At 46.6% G+C, this 21,951-nt stretch overlaps 1 protein-coding gene across 1 annotated transcript in view; it reads right to left on the minus strand.

The window, feature by feature from the left end:
* Positions 1-21,126, minus strand: part of SUV39H1 (SUV39H1 histone lysine methyltransferase) — a 48,051-nt gene extending 26,925 nt beyond the window's left edge. Inside the window, exon 1 of the mRNA XM_077476587.1 lies at positions 21,018-21,126. Within this exon, the coding sequence (XP_077332713.1) occupies positions 21,018-21,045 (28 nt within the window). The 5' untranslated portion in view covers positions 21,046-21,126. The remainder of the gene's footprint in view (positions 1-21,017) is intronic.
* Between the last annotated feature and the right edge of the window lie 825 nt (positions 21,127-21,951).

Genomic DNA, 21,951 nt, shown 5'->3' on the forward strand with positions numbered 1-21,951 from the left:
TACAATTAGTACATAGGGAGGTATATTTTATTTATTACATTGTAGGAAAGTCAATGTTCCCAGGGCCGACACTCAGGGCTGTCTGATGAAGAGGCTGGTTGGTCTGCAGCACTGCCACCACGTTTAGCAGCTTTTCCTTTTCTCTTCTGGAAGAAAAAATTCACTGCTCCACGGAATTTGAAAACCCAGTAAGTAGCTCCTGAGCAGGTACTAGGTTGGATTTTTGGAGGTTTACAATCCAACATAGGGTTTCTAGATGTTAGAAGGCTCCGATTAAGTTCTGCTGCAGCTTCTCTCTAGATGGTGCAAAAAATAGAAGGTCGTCTAAATAGGGCACTACTGGGATTCCCTGTAGACAGAGGCGCAAATTCCTCCACCATGACCCAAGATAAAAAGCCTTCTGTGTGCAGAAGCTGCCGCAGCAACCCCTAACACTTAACCACTTACAGACCAGACCACTTTGTGATTCGGCACTGCGTCGCTTTAACTGACAATTGCGCGGTCGTGCGACGTGGCTCCCAAACAAAATTGATGTTTTTTTCCCACAAATAGAGCTTTTGGTGGTATTTGATCACCTCTGCCGTTTTTTTTTGCGCTATAAACAAACAGAGCGACAATTTTGGGGGAAAAAAAAGCATTATTTTTTACTTTTTGTTATAATAAATATCCCCCAAAAAGATTTAAAAAAAAAAAAAAAAAAAACATTTTTTTCCCTCAGTTTAGGCCGATATTTTTTGAAAAAAAAAAAAAAAAAATGTAGAATACGTATCGGCCTAAACTGAGGGAAAAAAATGTTTTTTTTTTTTTTTTCAAAAAAATAAGTTATAGCGTTTACAAAATAGGGATAGTTTTATAACATTTTTATTAATAATTTTTTACTTTTTACTAGTAATGGCGGCGATCAGCGATTTTTATTGTGACTGCGACATTGTGGGGGACCCATCGGACATTTTTGGGACCATTGTCATTTATACAGTAATCACTGCTATATAAATGCAGTGATTCCTTTGTAAATGACACTGGCAGTGAATGGGGTTAACCAGTGGGTGGCAGTGTAGGGGTTAAGTGTTCCTAGGGGTGTGTTACTAACTGTGGGGGGGGGGTTGGGCTTTCATTTAGTGAACACTGATCTCTGCTCCAATCACATGGAGCAGAGATCAGCGTCACTAGTTGCTAGGCAGAATGGAGAAATACTGTTTACACTGCATTTCCTCCATTCAGCCGTCCCGTGAGACGATCGCGGGTATGCCCGCGGCGATCGAGTCCGCGGGTCCCGCGACCGGACTCACGGGGGTCCCGACCAGCGCGGGAGCACACCGGCGCGCTCCCGATGGCAGGGCGGCATTGAAGATTGGACGTACCTGTACGCCAATATGCCTGCCCGTGCCATTCTGTTGACGTACATCGTCGTGCGCTGGTCGGGAACCGGTTGACTGAGGCCCATCTCCATCCAACAATGTCCAGGACTCTCCTCCTAATTGGCTGAGACAAAGCAGCGGTGCCATTGGCTCCTGCTGCTGTCAGTCAGTGAGCCAATCAGGACAGAGGGGGCAGGGCCGAACCAGGGCTTTATGTCTGAATTGACATGCAGAGCTGCGGCTTGGGTGCCCCCATAGCAAGCCACTTGCTGTGGGAGCTAGGGGCCAGGAGAGCCAAAGAGAACCAAGAAGTGGAGGATCTGGGCTGCACTGTGTAAAACCACTGGGCCTTACTGGTGCCTGAGCATGTCCCCACTGCTACTGATGCTCCCTCTTCCATCACAGAGTCCGCAGCAAAAAGGCTGGATAGGATGCCAGCCCAGTCATGCCTCTTTCCCCTGCGCTTGTGGGCGGAAATTACACTGCGCACCTGACCTGGGAGTACTGCCCCTTCTGGAAGGATTTCACATTCTCTGGATGTGGCTGAGGAGTGCCTCAGCCATCAGAAACATGGTAGCCCAGGGAATGCACTGGCCAACCCCCCACAGAACCAGAACAGAGCAGAAGAGTGGGGGAGCTGCATAATAGTGGCCAAACACACCAATCCCTGGGAGGGAAAAAAAATAAATAAAAAAAAGGAGCAGCACCCTGCATCAGTATTGGTTCTCCCCAAGCACAGAACAGGGAAAAGGAGCCCATTACCCCACAAAAAGTATGGGCGGACCGAAGTCTCAGGAAAAAAATATAAAGTAAAATTGAGGAGCTTACGTCTATCAAGAGCCCTGAGATTCTAGCTCCGCTGGAGATGTTCCTGCCACCACCAACGTTGAAATAGGATTTTTTGTACTCGCCGTAAAATCCTTCTCTCTGTAATTCACCGACCGACACAACTCTCTAACAAAATGGGGTGTCAGCCCCATCACTGGAGATTACTAGGCAAAGTTGTAATACAACACTTCAGAACTTTTAGTTCCGCCCAGGGGGCGGTCCCTAGGCTACAACCCCCACAGCCTGCCCTAGCAGACTCCGCATGTCAACAATCAGTATAACGCAAGAGAAAAAGGAGGAGCGGGTGCTGTGTCGGCCGGTGAATTACAGAGAAAAGGTATTTACGGTGAGTACAAAAAAAAATAAATAAATCCCATTTTCTCTTATATTCACCGACCAACACAGCTCCTCTCCAACAAAATGGGACGTCCCCAAGCAGTGCCAAGCGAGGGGTGGGAAAACAGCATAAAACTTCATCCACCATGGCAAGAGAAAATGGGATTTATTTATTTTTTTTGTATCCTCAACAGGAGTGACCCCCAAGACCTCAACAAATTGCGGAAGAAATACAACAGTGCATCAACATAACAGTACTGTTTTTTTTTTTTTTTGTTAAAAACAAAGTAGCATATTTAATTGCAACCACACGGCCGCTTGCAAAACTTTGCAGCCAAAACAGGCATCCACCGATGCACTAACGTCTACCTTGTAGAACTTGGTAAACGTATATGGACAGACGACCAGGTCGCCGCCTTACACACCTGAGCGACCGATGCTTGGTGTCGAAAGGCCCAAGATGTTAGATTGCCCTCACAGAGTGGGCGGCACCTGAGATGAGACCGCCATGCCCTTCTTTGGGCCAGCCACCGAAACAGACAAACAGTGAGTCTGACTTCCGTATGGGAGCCGTGGCAGCCAAATACACCTTCAGGGCCCCAACCACTTCTAGAGCGTGAAGAGCCACCTCCTTGGGGTGCTTCAGGTTAGGACACAGTGATGGTAATACAATGTTCTCACTGATATGAAAAGCCGAGACCACCGTCGGTAGAAAAAAATAAATAAATAAAAAAACGGTTGCCGACGCAAGACCACCTTATCCCCTTGGATGACCAGATAGGGCGACTTGCAAGACAAGGCCGCCAGTTCCGAAAACCCTCCTGGTCTGTGATGTGATGGCCACTAGAAAGACCACTTTCTGGGAAAGAGTCAACAGGGGAATCTCCCTGATATTTTCAAACGCCAACAACACCAGGTTCAAATCCCACGGAGTTAACGGTGGGCACACCGGAGGGACTACATGTCGTACCCCTGAACGAAGGTACCCACTAAGGAGTGCGATGCCAGGGGTCATTGGGGGAAAAAAAAAAAAAAAAAAAAAAAAAAACAGCCAGGGCTGAGATTTTCCCCTTGATGGTGCTCAATGCCAATCTCTGGTCTACTCCTTGCTGGAGAAACAGCAGGATCCTTGCTATGGAAAAGGAACGCGGATGCCATCCTTTCTCCTCACACATGGAGATGTAGGCCTTCCAGGTACGATGATATATCTTCCGAGAAGATTTCCATGCCATAGCTGGAATCACCGAGTCCGACAGGCCCCCGGTTCTTCAACACCTGGCTCTCAATAGCCATGCCGTTAAAGCCAGCGATGGTAAAGCAGGATGAAAAATTGGACCTTGAGATAGGAGGTCTTCTCGCAACGGCAGTCAGATCTGCGTACCAGGGATGCTGAGGCCAATCTGGGGCAACCAGTATTACTGGGATCCCCTCGGCTTGCCACTGCGAACCAGACGTGGCAACAGTTTCAATGGAGGAAAGGCGTAGATCAGCTGGTACTGATCCCACGGAGCCACCAGCGCGTCTGAAGCGTCTGCCCACGGATCTCTTGTCCTGGACACGAATCTTGGCACCTTCCGATTGAGACGGGAGGCCAGTAGATCCACATCTGGTGTGCCCCACTTCAGGCACAGCAGCCTGAATGTCGCCCATTCTCCTGGGTCCAGCATCTGGCGACTCAGATAGTCCACCTGCCAGTTTTCTACTCCCGGGATGTAAATGGCTGACAGGGCCGGTACGTGTTGCTCTGTCCACCGAAGTATGTGAGCGACCTCCCGAGCAGCGGCTGAGCTTCTTGTTCCCCTTGGCGATTTATGTATGCCACAGCCGTGGTATTGTCTGACTATATACCGATAGGACGCCCCTGAAGCCTCACCGACCATGTGTGGAGACACAGCCTGATCGCTCTCAATTCGAGCAGATCTGCAAATCGGATTCTTTCATCGACCAGAGGCCCTGAGCCGACTGAACCCCCATCACTCCACCCCAGCCGGATAGGCTGGCATCCGTAGTGATCACCGTCCATTTCAGAGGAAGGAACGATTTTCCGGACTGAATCAATTGGGACCTCAACCACCAGATCAGAGAGTCCCTGACTGGTTGGCTCACCTGGATCTGTCGATCTAGGGACAGCTGAGACTTGTCCCATTTTAACAAGATCTCCTTCTGCAGTAGTCTGGTGTGGAACTGGGCATAGGGTACTGCCTCGAAGGAGGCTACCATGAGTCCCAGTACTCTCATGCAAAACCGGAGCGAAGACCACTTGCGGTTCATCAGCAATTTTACCACGGATCTGAGCGTCTGCAATTTGTCTGAAGGGAGAAAAACTCTCGCTTCCCTGGAGTCCAACAGCAAACAGATACTCCAGACGCTGAGTCAGCACCATCACCGACTTCTTTAGGTTCAACAGCCACCCAAATTCTTGCAGGGTCTGCATGGTGATCGCCATATCCTCCTCCAATTCTGAGGCAGAAGATGCTCTCAGGAGGAGATCGTCCAGGTAGCTCACGAGCACGATCCCACGTTGTCTCAGCAACACCAATACTGGAGCCAGTACCTTGGTAAAGACTCGGGGGGCTGATGCCAGACCAAAAGGAAGAGCCACAAATTGGTAATGGGCTTCCGACTGCCAAACGCAGAAACTTGATGCCGAAGGCATATGGGTATGTGCAGGTACGCATCCTTGATGTCCAAGGACGCCAGGGAGTCCCCTTGATGGAGTGCAGCGACTGAGCAAACTGATTCCATTCTGAACCTCTGCACTTTTACAAAGTGATTGAGGGCTTTCAGGGCCAAAATCGGGAACCACAGATTTGAGTAGAATCCCCAGAAGCGTTCCGATTCCAGAACTGGTACAATCACCCCACGATTCAGCAAGTCCCTTACCACCCCCAACAGGGTCTCCCGGCGATACGGGTATGCTGGAGGGGGAAGAATCAGTTTGGCGGCCAAGAGAGAAACTATCTTGTAGCCTGTGGAAATCAGATCGAAGACCCACTGGTCGGATAACCGGGAGGACCACCGGGCTGCAAAGTCCCAAAGTCGACCCCCCACCTGAGACATGGGTGGGGGTAAACCTTCATGTGGTAGCACTTTTATTCTCAGGCTTGCGTCTCCAGGGACGTTTTTGATCGTCCGTGAGCGTCCCATCGGGCTAGGGACGTTTTGTCGAAGCACCTGGCAGGTGAAAAAGCGGGACCTTGCCTGCGGCGTGGCTCCTTAGCTTCCCTGGCCTGTGGGAGTAGCGTACTCTTACCACCAGTGTCATTTTTAAGAATGTCATCCAACGAGGCTCCAAAGAGCCGGTCGCCAAGGAAAGGAAGATCCGGCAAGGCTTTTTTGGATGCCTGGTCAGCAGACCAGCATTTTAGCCAAATCAGGCGCCTCAGCACCACAGCTGACACTGAAGCCCTGGATAACAGAGGGAGAGTATCCAGGACCGCATCAGACGTACTTAAGGCCTTGCACTAGTTGGTCTGCTAGTTCCACGCAGACAGGGGAGGCCTGTTGCTCTCCCAATTCTCGGTGCAAAAGTTTGGCCCACTCAGTCAGTGTCTGCGACACAAGTGTGGATGTCAGTACAGGTCGCACGGCTGACCCCACACCGTAAACAAGGAACGAGCCACTGCCTCTGCCTTCCTGTCCGTGGGATCCTTGAATGCAGGAGTCCCTTCAACCGGGATCATGGTTACTTTATTTAATCTGGATACTGGGGGGGGTCCACGACCGGAGGAGGCGACCATTTTTTTTTGAGAAGGCTTTCCTCAAAGGGGTAAACGCACCGCCATGTATTTGGGGACAGCAAAGGTCCGTTGCGGGCGACCACATTCCTTGTAAATGAACTTGTCAAAATAAGTCAGATACGGGAATACCTTAGGTCAGGGATATGCAATTAGCAGACCTCCAGCTGTTGCAGAACTACTATTCCCATGAGGCATAGCAAGGCTTTGAGAGCCACGAGCATGGACACAGAGGCAGAGGCATGATGGGACTTGTAGTTTTGCAACAGCTGGACGTCCACTAATTACATATCCCTGCCTTAAGTGAACGTGCTGGCTTGCGGGACCCAAAAGGGACCGGTACATCAGCAGAGGGATCCGCTGGCTCCTGAATCTTCAGGGTATCACACACAGCTGTGATAAGTGCTCCAACTAGCGCTTTGTCGCGCACGGACCCAGACGGGGACTCATCCTCACTGTCCAAACGGTCCTGGTCAGCGCCATCTGACAAGACAGAGCAGGGGTCACCGGCCTTAGCAGGACCAGAGTCTGCATCAGAGCTCTCCCCAGAGGACAGGTGGGGGACAGGTGCTGCTTTTTAGCACCTTTCTTCCCACGTACCGTCTATCTTGGCAACAAACGAATTAACTACTTCAGCTCCGGACCAATAAACACCTTAAGGACCAGAGGTCTTTTTGCAATTTCGCACTGCGCTGCTTTAACTGGTAATTGCGCGGTCATGCAATATTGCACCCAAACGAAATTTGCGTCCTTTTCTTCCCACAAATAGAGCTTTCTTTTGATGGTATTTGATTGCCTCTGCGATTTTTTTTTTTTTGCGATATAAATGGAAAAAGAGCGAAAATTTTGAAAAAAAAAGATATTTTCTTCTTTTTGTTATAAGAAAAATCGAATAAACTAAATTTTAGTCATACATTGAGGGCAAAATTTATTCAGCCACATGTCTTTAGTAAAAAAAATGTCAATAAGCGTATATTTTTTGGTTTGCGCAAAAGTTATAGCGTCTACAAACTAGAGTACATTTTCTGGAATTTACACAGCTTTTAATTTATGACTGCCGATCTCATTTCTTGAGGTGCTAAAATGGCAGGGCAGTACAAATCCCCCCCAAATGACCCCATTTTGGAAAGTAGACACCCCAAGGAAATTGCTGATGGGTATGTTGAGCCCATTGAATATTTATTTTTTTTGTCCTAAGGGATTGAATAATGACAAAAAAAAAAAAAAAAAAATTTTTTTACAAAAAGTTGTCACTAAATGATATATTGCTCACACATGCCATGGTTATATGTGGAATTGCACCCCAAAATATATTCCGCTACTTCTCCCGAGTATGGCGATACCACGTGTGTGGGACTTTTTGGGAGTCTAGTCGCGCACGGCACCCCGAAAACCAATCACCACCTTCAGGATTTCTAAGGGTGCAAATTTTTGATTTAACTCCTCACTACCTATCACAGTTTCGAAGGCCATAAAATGCCAAAATAGCACAAAACCCCCCAAAATGACCCCATTTTGGAAAGTAGACACCCCAAGCTATTTACTGAGAGGCATGTTGAGTCCATGGAATATTTTATATTTTGCCAAAAGTTGCGGGAATATTACAAACTTTTTTTTTTTGCACAAAGTTGTCACTAAATGATATATTGCTCACACATGCTATGGGCAGAAGTCAAATTACACCCCAAAATAAATTCTGCTGCTTCTCCCGAGTACGGGGATACCACATGTGGGGGACTTTTTGGGAGCCTAGCCACGTACGGGACCCCGAAAACCAAGCACTGCCTTCCGGATTTGAATATAAAATGCTATAAAAAACAAACTAACCAGAGTCACCCGTAACACTTATACGGTGATCAGTGGTGAAAGGGTTAACTAGGGGCAATCAGGGGGTTCAAATTTTTATTAGGTAGTATATGGGGGTCCCTGGCGCTATATAAAAACCTGACGGGGAACCTAAATAACTAACTGGCTAACCAGCGTCACCAGTGACACTTATACTGTGATCGCTGGTGAAAGGGGGTGAAAGGGTTAACTAGCAGCAATCAGGGGGTTAAAACCATTAGGTAGTATATCGGGGTACCTAGCGATATAAAAACCTGGCGGTGAACCTAAAAAAATAACTAGCTACCTAGCGACACATGCAGCGATCAGAAAAATGATCGCTTAGTGACACTGGCAAAAGGGGGTGAAAGGGTTAACTAGCGGCAATCAGGGGGTTAAAAACATTATTGGGTAGTATATCGGGGTACCTAGCGCTATAAAAACCTGGCGGTGAACCTAAAAAAATAACTAGCTACCTAGCGACTGTAGCGACACTAATGCAGCGATCAGAAAAACGATCGCTTAGTGACACTGGCAAAAGGGGGTGAAAGGGTTAACTAGCGGCAATCAGGGGGTTAAAAACATTATTGGGTAGTATATCGGGGTACCTAGCGATATAAAAACCTGGCGGTGAACCTAAAAAAATAACTAGCTACCTAGCGACACTAGCGACACATGCAGCGATCAGAAAAATGATCGCTTAGTGACACTGGCAAAAGGGGGTGAAAGGGTTAACTCTAGGGGCAATCAGGGGGTTAAATCTTTATTGGGGGGTGATAGGGGGCTACCCTGGACCTAACACTAACTGTCCTGACAGTTTTTACTGTCACAACTGACACTGAATGCATTGATCAGTAAAGAAATGATCAATGCAATCAGTGACACTGTGACTGGGGGGGGAGGGGGGGCGGGGGGATCGGGGGGGGGGGGGGTTTGTGTGCCTGTGTGTACCTACATGTCAGTGTAGTGTTGGTGCACACTTACTTTTACTCTTCTCCTCGTAGTCCGGTCAAAAAGACCGCCCCGAGGAGAATGACATCACTTCCTCCTTCCTGTGTAAACAATACACAGGGGAGGAAGCTTCTCATTGGCCAGGAGCGATCCAGAGGGGGTGGCCGAAAACCAACGGCCATCCCCTCATCACGGAGCGCTCCTGGACCGAATCGGACCGCCGTAAACAGCGGGAGGGGGTCCGATCGGACTCCCCACCCGCTGGAAGGCAATCACGTAGATGTACGCGATTGTGCCTGCCTGTGCCATTGTGCTGACGTACAATGGCAATACGGCGGTCCTCAAGTGGTTAAGGACCGTAAGGGTGTCCATAGGGACCGTGCAGTCCGCAGGTGACCCGGTTGCAATTGCCTGGATTTCGGGGGAAGAAACACCAGTTTCTGAAGCCATGCTGACCCTACCCTGTGCCACCCGACGGGGACTTAGGACAGGGACAGTCCCACCCACCTGTTGCCGCTGACTCCCCGCCCTGTGCAGTTCCACGCTGTATTACAGCGGTGCCTGTAGATCCCCAGTGCTCCCAGATGCAGAGGTAGCAAATCTGTGTCGGTGGCAGGCCATCAGCATGATCAGTGAACGATCTGAAGCACGTGTCCAGAGTCACAGGAAAAGTCTCCCAGCACTCTGATGACAAAACAGGAAGCTGAGGGCACAGGGGCTGCTGCTAGAGCACAAAAATGCGGTCTGGCAACAAGAAAATGGGTGCCAGTGTTCTAATAGAGAATCACTAGGAAAATGGCCCCTTGAAGCCAAAAAGCATGTCTGACCCTTGCCCACACTAAAATGGCTACCAGCCAGCGCCATGAGAGGCAGAGAGAAAACATGTGGCAGACAGCACCGCACCAACACAGGGGCAAACCTCACAGGCATCCATCGGAACCAAGCTTCAGGACCCAGGCACCCCAGTACAGCTAAACCCCCAGGGCACGCGCACACACCACTCAGTATCACAGGGGAGAGGAGAGAGGGGGCCAAACATTTTTACAGTTAGTTATTGCTACCACAATGAATGTAAACATCCTTGTGACAGCAATAGGGAATGACAGGCACTCTTTATGAAGAGTTCTGGGATCTCTTTCTCTCTCTTGTGGCCTCCAATGCAACCAGACACAGATCATCTGCTCCACTGGCCGTTGACTGGCCAGTAAACACAGAACCAAAACAGCAAGTGACTAAATCCTTGTCACTTTCTGTTTCCGATGTCACACATTGGGAACATCAGTTACTTCCACTGTGTCCAGGGGAGTTGATACCAATGGTTGCATCTTTACCGTGCTCCCCAATCGCACAGGATAGCCTGGCAAAGGCCACCTGTAAAAATAGAGCACCTGCTTAGATTACTAGGGAATCATCATCTCTAAAAAATAAAATAAAATAAAAATTATACTGTGATCACAATTGCAGCCTCAACAATGATCCTGGAATAAACTACTACGTCCTTACCAGGTCATATATACAATGCCTTGAAAAAGTATTCATACCCCTTGAGATTTTCCACATTTTGTCAGGTTACAACCTGAAAAACTTAAAATGTATTTTAATGTGATAGATCAACACAAAAGTGACACATAATTGTGAAGCGGAAGGAAATTTATAAAAAATGGTTTGACATGTTTTAGAAAATAAATGTGAAAAAGTCTGATGTGCATTTGTATAGCGCCCCCCTAAGTTAATACTTTGTAGAACCACCTTTCACTGCAATTACAGCTGCAAGACTTTTTGGGGAGGGAAACAGCTTTACATATCTACAGTGACTTTTTGGATTGGATGGAGAGTGCCTGAACAATTTTCAAGTCTAGCCACAGATTCTCAATTAGGTTTAGGTCTGGACTTTGACTGGGCCAGTCGAACACATGAATATGCTTTCATCTAATCCATTCCATTGTAGCTCTGGCTGTACGTTTAGTGTCGTTGTCCTGTTGGAAAGTGAACCTCCGCCCCAGTCTCAAGTCTTTTGCAGACTAAACAGTTTTCTTCTAAGATTGCCTTGTATTTGGCTCCATCCATCTTCCCATCAACTCTGACCAGCTTCCCTGTCCCTGCTGAAGAAAAGCATCCCACAACATGATGCTGCCACCACCATGTTTCACAGTGGAGCTAGTGTGTTCAGGGTGATGTGCAGTGTTAGTTTTCTGCCACATAGCATTTTACTTTTTGGCCAAAAAGGTATATTTTGGTCCCATCTGACCAGAGCACCTTCTTCCACATGTTTTCTGTGTACCCCACATGGCTTCTCAAACTGCAAACAGGACTTCTTTTGGGTTTCTTTCAAAAATGGCTTTCTTCTCGCCACTCTTCCATAAAGGCCAGATTTGTAGAACGCACAACTAAGTTATCCTGTGGACAGATTCTCCCACCTGAGCTGTGGATCTCTGCAACTCCTCCAGAGTTACCATCGGCCTCTTTGCTGCTTCTATGATCAATGCTCTCCTTGTCCGGCCTGTCAGTTTAGGTCAGTGATGGCGAACCTTGGCACCCCAGATGTTTTGGAACTACATTTCCCATGAAGCTCATGTACTCTGCAGTGTAGTGGAGCATCATGGGAAATGTAGTTCCAAAACATCTGGGGTGCCAATGTTCGCCATCACTGGTTTAGGTGGACGGCCATGTCTTGGTAGGTTTGCCATTGTGCCATACTCTTTCCATTTTTGGATGATGGATTGAACAGTGCTCTGTGAGATGCTCAAAGCTTGGGATATTTTAATATAACCTAACACTGCTTTAAAAAAATTCTCCACAACTTTATCCCTGACCTGTTTTTTTTCCCCGGTCTTCATGATGCCGTTTGTTCACTAAGGTTCTCCAACAAAACTCTGAGGGCTTCTCAGAACAGCTGGATTTATACCGAGATTAAATTACACACAGGTGGACTATTTACCAATTAGGTGACTTCTAAAGGGAATTGGTTCCACTAGATTTTAGTTAGGGGCATCAGGGTAAAGGGGGCTAAATACAAATACGCGTCACAAAATTTGAAAACCATTTATTTTCCCTTCACAATTATGTGCATCTCTGTGTTGATAACAAAAAAATCCAAATTAAATACCATTTACAAATTTTGGTTGCAACATGACAAAAATGTGGAATATATCAAGGGGTATGAATATTTCTCAAGGCACTGTATATACGGTGGTAGGGAATCTAAAAGCCCAGAGGAATACAGCCTACAGTGCATCTAGAAAGTATTCAAAGCACTTCGCTTTTTCCACTTTTTTTCATGTCACAGCCTTATTCTATAAGAATTATTAACCACTTCAGCTCTAGGAAGGATTTACCCCTCAACGACCAGGCCATTGCATCACTGTACCCAAACAAAATTGATGCCCTCCCCCCCACCCCCCCACAAATAGAGCTTTGTGGAATTTGATCACTACGTTTTTTTTTTTTTTTTTTGCACCATAACCCCCCCAAAAAAAAAAAAATATATATATATATATATATATATATATATATATATATATATATATATATATATATATATATATATATATATATATATATATATATATATATATATATATATATATATATATACACACATACACACACCAACAATTTTGAAAAAGTAAAAAACACAAAAATGGGCCAATATGTATTCTGCTACATTTTTTTTTTCTTTTAACCAAAAATATGTAGCAGAATACATATTGGCCTAAACTGGTGAATACATTGTGTTTTTTACTTAACCAAAAATAACACAAGTGCATATTGATTGGTTTGCGCAAAAGTTATTGTGTCTACAAAATAGGGGGGGGGTTTAGAGACTTGATTTTTTTATTTTATTTTTTATTGTTTTACTGGTGATGGCAATCTGCGATTTGACACTTTTTGGTGACCAGACACCAATACTGTGATCAGTGCAATAAAAATGCACTGATCACTGTATAAATACACTGGCAGGGAAGGGGTTAAGTGATCCCTAGGGAGGTGCTTTCTTAGTGCGAGTGTGTGTGGAGGTAGTGGACTAAACAGGGAGTAGAGAGATTGCTGTTCCGAATCACTAGGAACAGCAGATCTCCCCTCCTCCACTGTCAAAACGGGGATCCGCCTAGTTTACATTGGCAGATCCCCATTCCGCATCTGAGGAGCGACCACGGGTGGCCAGTGGACAAAGGCTGCCGGGCTTGGGCGGGCGCCCAGACCAACGTATGGGTATGTTAGTTTGCGCAGCCGAGCTGCCTTACCACAGTATATCTGTGGTGGGCAGTCAACAAGAACAAAAAACAAAAAACATGTACATAAGCATATACAGCCTTTGCTCAATACTTTGAAGTAGCTTTGGCATCAAGTCTTTTTGGAGTATGATGCTACAAGCTGGGCACACCCATTTTTGGGTAGTTTCTCCCATTCTTTACAGGACCTCTCAAGCTCCAACAGGTTGGATGGGGAGCATTGATGTACAGCCATTTTCAGATCTCTCCAGAGGTTTAAATTTGGGTTCAAGTCTGGGCCACTCAAGGACATTCACAGAGTTTCCCCATAGCAATTCCTTTGTTATCTTGGCTGTGTGCTTAGGGTTGTTGTCCTGTTGGAAGATGAACCTTCGCCCCAGTCTGAGGTCCAGGGCTCAGGAGCAGGTTTTCATCAAGGATGTCTCTGTACATTGCTGCATTCATCTTTCCTTCAATCCCAACTAGTCTCCCAATTCCTGCCGCTGGAAAACAGCCCCACAGCATGATACTGCCACCAACATGCTTTACTGTAGGGATGGTATTGGCCAGGTGATGAGCAGTGCCTGTTTTTCTCCAGACAGGATGCTTGCCATTCAGGCCAAAGAATTTTTGTTTCATCAGACCAGAGAAGTTTGTTTCTCATGGTCAGAGTCCTTCAGGTGCCCTTTGGCAAACTCCAGGTGGACGGTCAAGTGGCTTCCATCTGGCCACTCTACCATACAGTGTGTGACCCGCTTATCAAACCAATGTTCTTTCAGAACACAATAGGATTTTACAAGTACAAAAAAAGTGTTTGTTCACTCAATGGAGTTAGTAATAAAAAGACTACTCAATTTAGCCCTTATAGTACAGACCAGGTCATTTAAATTAGACCTCGCATTACATTTTCCAATCCTAATGCGGTATGTTATCTTCCCCTGCAGATTCCAGCATATTGACGTACCATACGTACATTACAGGTTAGGCTCAAAGTCGACTTTTGCTGGTGGAATTTCTGATCATGTGCACGGGGCATTAGCCTTTGGTTGTAAAGATTTTCTTTTTGTTTTTAATTCTATTTTTGCCTTTTTTCTTTTAATTTGAAGGTTATGTAAACTTTGTAACCAGTTTATTTTAGTTGCAAGTCTTCCCATTCACTCGTTTTTATATATTTTTGGTCAAAACCCAAGATATTCTCTAGTGGTCCTTCAGGATGTCCTCCATTTGATTTAGGCCGCTTTGAACATTATATTTCACCATTTGTTTTTATCAATTTTATAAACATTTTTATTAATATAGAGTTTGATTTCCCCCTTGGATGTTATTTTTCACTAATAACTACATATATGTTTTGATTTGGCAATTAAGCACCTGGTTTTACATGTGAAACCTAAGTGGGTTTGTACAGAGGATGGAAAACGGAAAGGAGGCTTGAGGTTGAGCATTATGGCTGCCGCACGATAGGGAGGCTTGGTTTCTTCAGATTCTATTTATAGCGATGGCTCAGTGCCACGCCCATTCCGCAGGTAGACATCAGGTGTGACAAAACATGTTGGGCGGTGCTACGCTCTGACGACATTGCGCCCCACGTGATCCCAGAGATTCGGGTGTTCTGCTGTGCCAGCAATCAATTTTATACTACATGTGTATACAGTTTTATTTTTTTTTATTTTTTTACTTTGAAAGTAGCCATTTGGCTTAAAAAAAAAAATTTTTTTAAAAATTTAAATTTTAATAGTATTACGCTATTGGAGCTTCTTTCTTTGTATGATCATTCCCTGCTCCTGGATGATTGGGATGTCCCGCTATGAGGGGAGATTACAGTGAAGGATCCATCTACCATCTCATTGCCCTAGGGGTCTGATTTTTGCTACCCTTCAGGGGTCAGTCTGCTTGCCTGTTTCACCAGCCTAGAGATAGGTGGTCCCGACTATCTGGTAAGAGTCCTTGACTACCGTGTGTGGTGCAATACAGAAAACTCTGCATCAAGTCATTTGCTGGTGGATATTTGCTTTGGAAATTATATTTATTTATTAATAACACAGGACCAGCGCATTCTGAGGTGTGACATTAGAGCTGTAAAAATGGCTGCCGCTGGCAAAGGCTGCTAATCGTGGCTTAACGCTGGACAAAGCTGCGCTGAAGCTCGTCAAGCGTTTCTCATGCCTCTATTCAAAAATCAATGTTTCCCTATGGGAGCCCATTGATCCGAGTTGAAGTCGCACCAGAAGTCAAATCACGATGATCCAACTTGCAGTGCGGCTTGTGTGCTGAGGATCTTGAAGGGGAACCCCCACACCAAAATGAATACATAAAAATGGCGTGCCCCCCCCCCCACCAGACCCTTATCAGAGCATGCAGCCTGGCAGGTCAGGAAGGGGGGGGGGTTGTCAGGGTCTGCGGGCTTGATGGAATCTGGAAGCCCCCAGATCCAGGCCCCCCACCCTATGTGAATGAGTATGGGGTACATTGTACCCCTACCAATTCACCCCAAAAAAAGCATCAAGAATGAAAACGCTACACAGGTTTTTAAAGTATTTCATTAAGGCAGCTCCAGTGTCTCTTTTCCAATTTCTCCTCCCTCCTGCGATGTCTTCTACCCCCCCCCCCCCCCCGCCTCTCTGATGTTATCTTGAGACGCTCTCCCGATGTAATGCTAGGGCCGCTTTGTGCCATTACTTAGACATTGGGCGGGCCATCCGGTGACATCATTCAGAGGCTCTGCCCCCTTGTGACATCACCACCCAGTGCATGATGGGGTGGTGAAGAGACAAGGGACGGGGCCTCCGCATGATGTGACCGGATGGCCCCACCCCATGCCTATATAAGTAACAGCAAATGGCGGCCCTAGCATTACACCGGGAGAGCGCATCGAGACAAAAATCGGAGGAAGAACTGAGAAGACAGCAGAGAGGGGAAAAACTGGAGAGGAGAAGAACCAGAGGAAGAAGACATCGCTGAAGGGAGCTGCCTTAAAATACTTTAAAAACCTGCGTTAGTGTTTTCATTCTTGACACTTTGGGTGAATAGGTAGTGGTACAATGTACCCCATACTCATTCACATATGGTGGGGGTCTGGGATCTGGGCCCCCCCCCTCCACTGTTAAAGGGGGCTTCCAGATTTTGATAAGCCCCTCGCAGACCCCAACAACCACTGGCCAGGGTTGTTGGGAAAAGGCCCTTGTCCCCATCAACATGTGGACAAGGTGTTTTGGGGTGGGGGGGGACCGGCTAGACTACATGACGGTAAAAACCCTTGAGCATTTAGAATTACTTAGTATTTTCAGGGACTATGCTTCACACCTTGGGATGAGTGTACATAGCAAGCATCCTTATGCTTGGAATAAATCTCAGGTACAAGATCACCACCCTAATCTAATATCCCAGAAGGGGAGGATCATCCTCACTGCCACCTGATTCTTAGGCAACATGTGTGGCTCAAGGACAAAAATCAAAGACCAATCTAGGAGGGGAGGTAGAAGGGGAAGGGCTGCGACCCTTGCTACCTATGGCTTTGATAAAGCCATAAACTGTGTCCACGATCGCCAACATTAAGGGAAAAGAACGAAGAAAAAAAATGTGGTAGATGGCCCAGCAGGGAGTAAAATTTGGGGGAAACCATCCAAGTAAAGCCTCTTTCACATGACTGATTCTGATCAGGTCCACGTCAGTTTTCAAGGTAGACCTGACTGGATGCTCCATTCACCCCTGTGGGCTGGCGGGTATAAATAGACTTGTGTTCATTTACACCTACCTCTGATCCAGTCCTCTAAAAAACAAACAGGAGGGAATCCCTTCTCTATGTAGGCAGATCAAGGTGGCCGGGTGTAAACAGACAGGCTGATAAACACACACATACAGTCTCCCCCAACCACTTTGAGGTGAATGGGGGAATCCACCCTGCTGTGCCTTTCAAGAGGAGTCAATCATTAAATTGACTCCTCTTGAATAGGAATGGCCACGGATGGAGCGAACATTGGCTAGTCCCTGCTGAACAGGTCGACTTTCAATCCATCTATCGCAAGCATTCACACTGATCAGTTTTTGCATTATAAAAAAGCATGACCATTAAAACCACAAAACAATGCATGACCATTAAATCCTATGGAACTTTCACACCATGTCAATTGCATTTTTAAGTCTACCTTCACACTGGGGCGGGGAGGCATTAGCAGTAAAGCACTGCTAGCAGGGGGCTTTTAACCTCCGCTAGCAGCCAAAGGGACATTAAAAGCACCACTGACTAGGCACTTTGCAGGCGCTCCGGCAGCGCTGGCCATAGACTTCTATGGCATTCTCGGAGCGGCGTATTCACAGCAACGCCCCAAAGATGCTGCTTTCAGGACTTTCCTGTCAGCGCACTGTTCCAGTGTGAAAGCACTCAGGCGGCACAGTGGTGTAGTGGGTAGCACTCTCGCCTAGCAGTAAAAAGGGTCTCTGGTTCGCATCCCAACCATGACACTACCTGTCTGGAGTTTGCATGTTCTCCCTGTGCCTGCGTGAGTTTCCTCTGGATACTCCAGTTTCCTCCCATACTCCAAAGACATGCAGGTAGGTTACTTGGCTTCTGTCTAAAAATTGGCCCTAGTATATGAATGGGGACCTTGGATTGTGGGGTCCTTGAGGGTAGGGACCAATGTGAGTGTGCAATGTACAGGGATAGGGACAATTGTAGACACTCACTCAGGTTGAACTGGATGGACTGGTGTCTTTATTCAACCTTATTAACTATGCAACTGGGGCTGCAGGGGAGGCGTTTCTCAGGCGCTATTTTTAGCCCAAAAGCAACTGAAAAAAAACGCCTCAGTGTGAAAGCAGCCTAAAAGTCAGATACAAACAATGTTCTAAAGAAGGGAGTATTTTCCCTGAAACCTGTAAGCTGGTGAGGTCTAGATGGCCGCTTCCCAATTTTGGGACAGCTGATTTGAAAGCATGGATTGTGTATCACTCTGTTAAGCTTGCGATATACAGCTGTTATAAATCTTTTAACAACATTATAAAATAAGACAAAGGAATGTAGAATTTCCTCTTTATCCCAAAATGTTCCTATTACACTTGCGCCATATTCTCACGTCTGCTATATGTGAAGTGGCCCTCCACTGGAAAAGAAAGATCTTACCCACCACTATTGAGTTTTATGTCAGGATTAAGGATGTAAAACTTGAGTCTTACAGCACACCTCTGACAAGAGTCAAAGTGGTATAGGAACCATGGCACCTGCAGGAGGACCCCCATGAGGTCCCTAGATTTCTTCCTAGTCATCTAATCAGCGTCTTATGTTCCCAGGAGTGCTGAGCATAGAACTCTATGTTACCTTTATTCTTTTCCACCGTTTGTGGGTGCCTTCTCCGGGCTCTCTGATGGAAGTCAGTTTTACCCCTGTGAGCCGTTTTGTTACTAGATGTCTCTCCGGGTTGGACTTGACTGCGGAAGCTTACATAATCTGGTGGTTCAGACTTACAACAAGTTATCTTTATATTTACTCTGTAAGCATCCTCATAACACTGTTATATTACATTAATTGAGCCTTTTTGTTCTTTGTACAGGCCTGTCACTTGCCGCCCCCCCATTCAAAAACTATACATCTATTTAAATAAAAGGTTATCTCTGCATTTTTAAAAGTCCAACATTCTGCATTCTTTGTGTACGTTTAACCACTTGCCACCAAATCACATACCTGCATGTCATTGGCTTTAAGTGGTTGTACCAGAGTGATACCAACAGGTATCCCCTCAGTACCCCCCCCCCCCCCTTTTATTTTAAAGAGCTGGCCCTAGCCTGGCTCTCCCAACCAGCCGGAGACCTGAACAAACCTGGAATCAGCTTTGATAGGGTCTGAGATGTAGTAACCCAGAAGCAACATCACTTCCGGTTTACTCAGGAGTCAACAGCACCAGTATATAATAAAGCCAATCTTGGCATTTTGAATACTTTCAAGTGCAGAGGAGTGGTTTGAGGTCTTATAGACCCCTCCATAAAAAGAGTACCTGTCACTGCCTATTACCGTCACAAGGGATATTTACATTCTATGACAGCAATAAAAGTGATCAAATTTTTTTTAAAGCACCCCATCCCTTCGTGCTCCAAAGCAAATGGCCACATATGTAAACAGTGTTCAAACCACACATGAGGTATCGCTGCGATCGTTCAAGGAGAGCAATAATTCTAGTCAAGACCACTTTCCTAAACGCTAAACTGGTAACCGTTAAACTTTTCAAGCATTGCCAATGGAGATTTTATTATATTTTATACCATAGCTTGCCAAAGATACACGAGTGTGCACAATTTTAAAGCATGAGATGTTAGGTATCCATTTACTCAGCATATCATCTTTCACATTATACAAAATTGGGCTAACTATGTTTTTTTCTTTTAGTCCATTGAAGTGTATTTTTTTTCCCCAAAGAAATTGCATTTGAAAGACAGTGCGATAGCATACTAGCATAGCATACAAGCTCATTAGAAATAACTTACATGAGAACGAAGCCCCCAAAGCGGTCCTCCACCTTCCTCTTCGCCGCTGCCATGAAACCCGGAGCAACTTCCGGGTCTCGCGGCTCCGGCGCTGTGATTAGCCGGAGCCGCGATGACGTCACTCCCGCACGGGAGCCGATGCTCGCGGCATATCTCCGCGATCTGCAGCCTCCTCCAGTGCGCCGCTGGTAGACAGCGGTGGCCGTCTTCAGGCAAATATCTCCTAAGCCGTATAGGTTTAGGAGATATTTCTTGGACTTACAGGTAAGCCTTAATCTAGGCTTACCTGTAGGTCAAAGTTGGTTGTAAGGGAAACCAAATGTCCGAAAAAGGCCTGGTCTTCAGATGGTTAAAACAGCACCTCCAGACTGAAATGCATTGAAAATATAGCAATAACACCCCCACGGTTATGTTTTTGGTGCATTTTGAGTCACATTTTCTTTTTTCAAAGGTGCTGGCTGACGTATGGCAACCAAAGAACACAGCAAAACACATATGCATTTTTGCAACAGAGCAGTGCTAAAGCAGCCCGAATCCTATGCCCATGTAGCGCTGTTTACCCTTTCCGGGATGCACAGGTAATCCTTGCAGGCAGGCGCTGCCCCCCCCAATCTGCCACCCGTGCGGGTGCATTCAAGAACATGGCAGATCAAAAGTGTCTGTCCAGCCACTGAACCCCCAAACAACATCAATTGGACCGCCTGCATGAACACCCATGCACCCCCTCCAGAGACAAACAGACAGAGACACACACACACACACACACACACACACACACACACACACACACACACACACACCATATGAAGGCTGTGTGTAACTTTGTACATTACGCCTCCCTGATGTGCTGGAGAAATCATTTCCAATCCCCTCCTGGAGCTCTGGATCCCCTGCCAGGAGATCAGCACCGGGGGAAGAGGAGTCCTGGATCACCCAGGAAGAGTTCTAGGAATACAAACAGCTGCTTTCCTTCCAGCACAGCAGTGCCCGGACTCCACACTGAGGACTATGGGAGCACAATGTTTACTCAGATGGGGGCAATGACAGGGCCCCTTTATAAGCATCCCCTGGTCTCCAGTAAAAGGGCAACAACCCCACCACCCCCTGGGAGATGTACCCTGTCCTGTCACAGGTGACCCTGCAGACCAGGAACTGAGGGTGAGAGAAGGTGAGCATTAGAAGCCTCAGTCCTTCATACACCCCTCTCCCTGGAGGTCTCCCCTGAAACCAGCCACCTCCCCTCCTTCTTCTCCCTCACCGCACCCCAAACACCACACCGTCCTCCCCGGGACACTCACCACGGACAGCGTTTAAATTCTCCGCCATGTTGCGCGGGACAGACTCTGCGCCCCCGGTTGCAGTCTTTATTCTGATTGGCCCCTGAGTCCCGGCGCGGGCAGCATGGCCTTCTTCCGATTGGCCGCGGCCGACGTGACGTCGCCAAAGAGGCGGGTACGTGAAAATGCGCGCCATTTCATTAGGCTCGGCAAAGAGGCGGGAAAAGCGTTTTGCGTCCGCCTCAAGGTTGTTGGCAGCCGCAAGAGGTCGAGAGCAAATTGTCTCCACTCTTAGTGGCCATTTTCGTTAAGCCTTAACATTGAGCATTGCGGGAGGTGGGGCTACAGTACGATGGCGGCTATGCAAAATACTGGGTACAGGTTGTGAAAAAATGATTGTATTGTATAATACTTCAGGAGCCAGGAGAACTTTTATACTAGCGTTATATGTTGAAAGTCTGGGTAGACGTAGAAGAGTGTATCGCTTGTGGGCATCTCTGTCAGTTGGCAGTGCTTTGTGTTGGCACTGACAGCTGATTCCCTCTGATTACACACATATAGCCTCTACCCTCAGTGTATGAGAGGGCTGTCAGGGGGCTACCACAGCACTCTTTATTCAAACATTTGTGTATAAAATCTAAATGACCAAAAAACATTTTTCCAAAAAACGGTTCCATTTATTAAAGCAGAACTAAGCTTTAACAGAGCTCCATAAACTGAAAGCACCAATTCATTCATTTGTGTTTTCAAAACAAACCCACAGATCCATCCATGTCTCCGTGGTTTTTGAGAAATCACTTTGAAAAAACACCCTCTTAGCATTTCTGACCACAGCCATCATGAGTGATGCATCTCAAGCAGATAGTTCATGGTGTATTTGTTTCCTGCAATCCACCTCCCCCTAGCTCAGGCAGGCAGGAGGGTGTGCTTAGCTGAGAAAGCCCATCTTCTCCTT

The sequence above is a fragment of the Lithobates pipiens genome, unplaced genomic scaffold (assembly GCF_037356315.1).
Source record: "Lithobates pipiens isolate NorthernLeopardFrog02 unplaced genomic scaffold, aLitPip1_a1.2 Scaffold_1, whole genome shotgun sequence".
Lineage (NCBI taxonomy): Eukaryota > Metazoa > Chordata > Amphibia > Anura > Ranidae > Lithobates > Lithobates pipiens.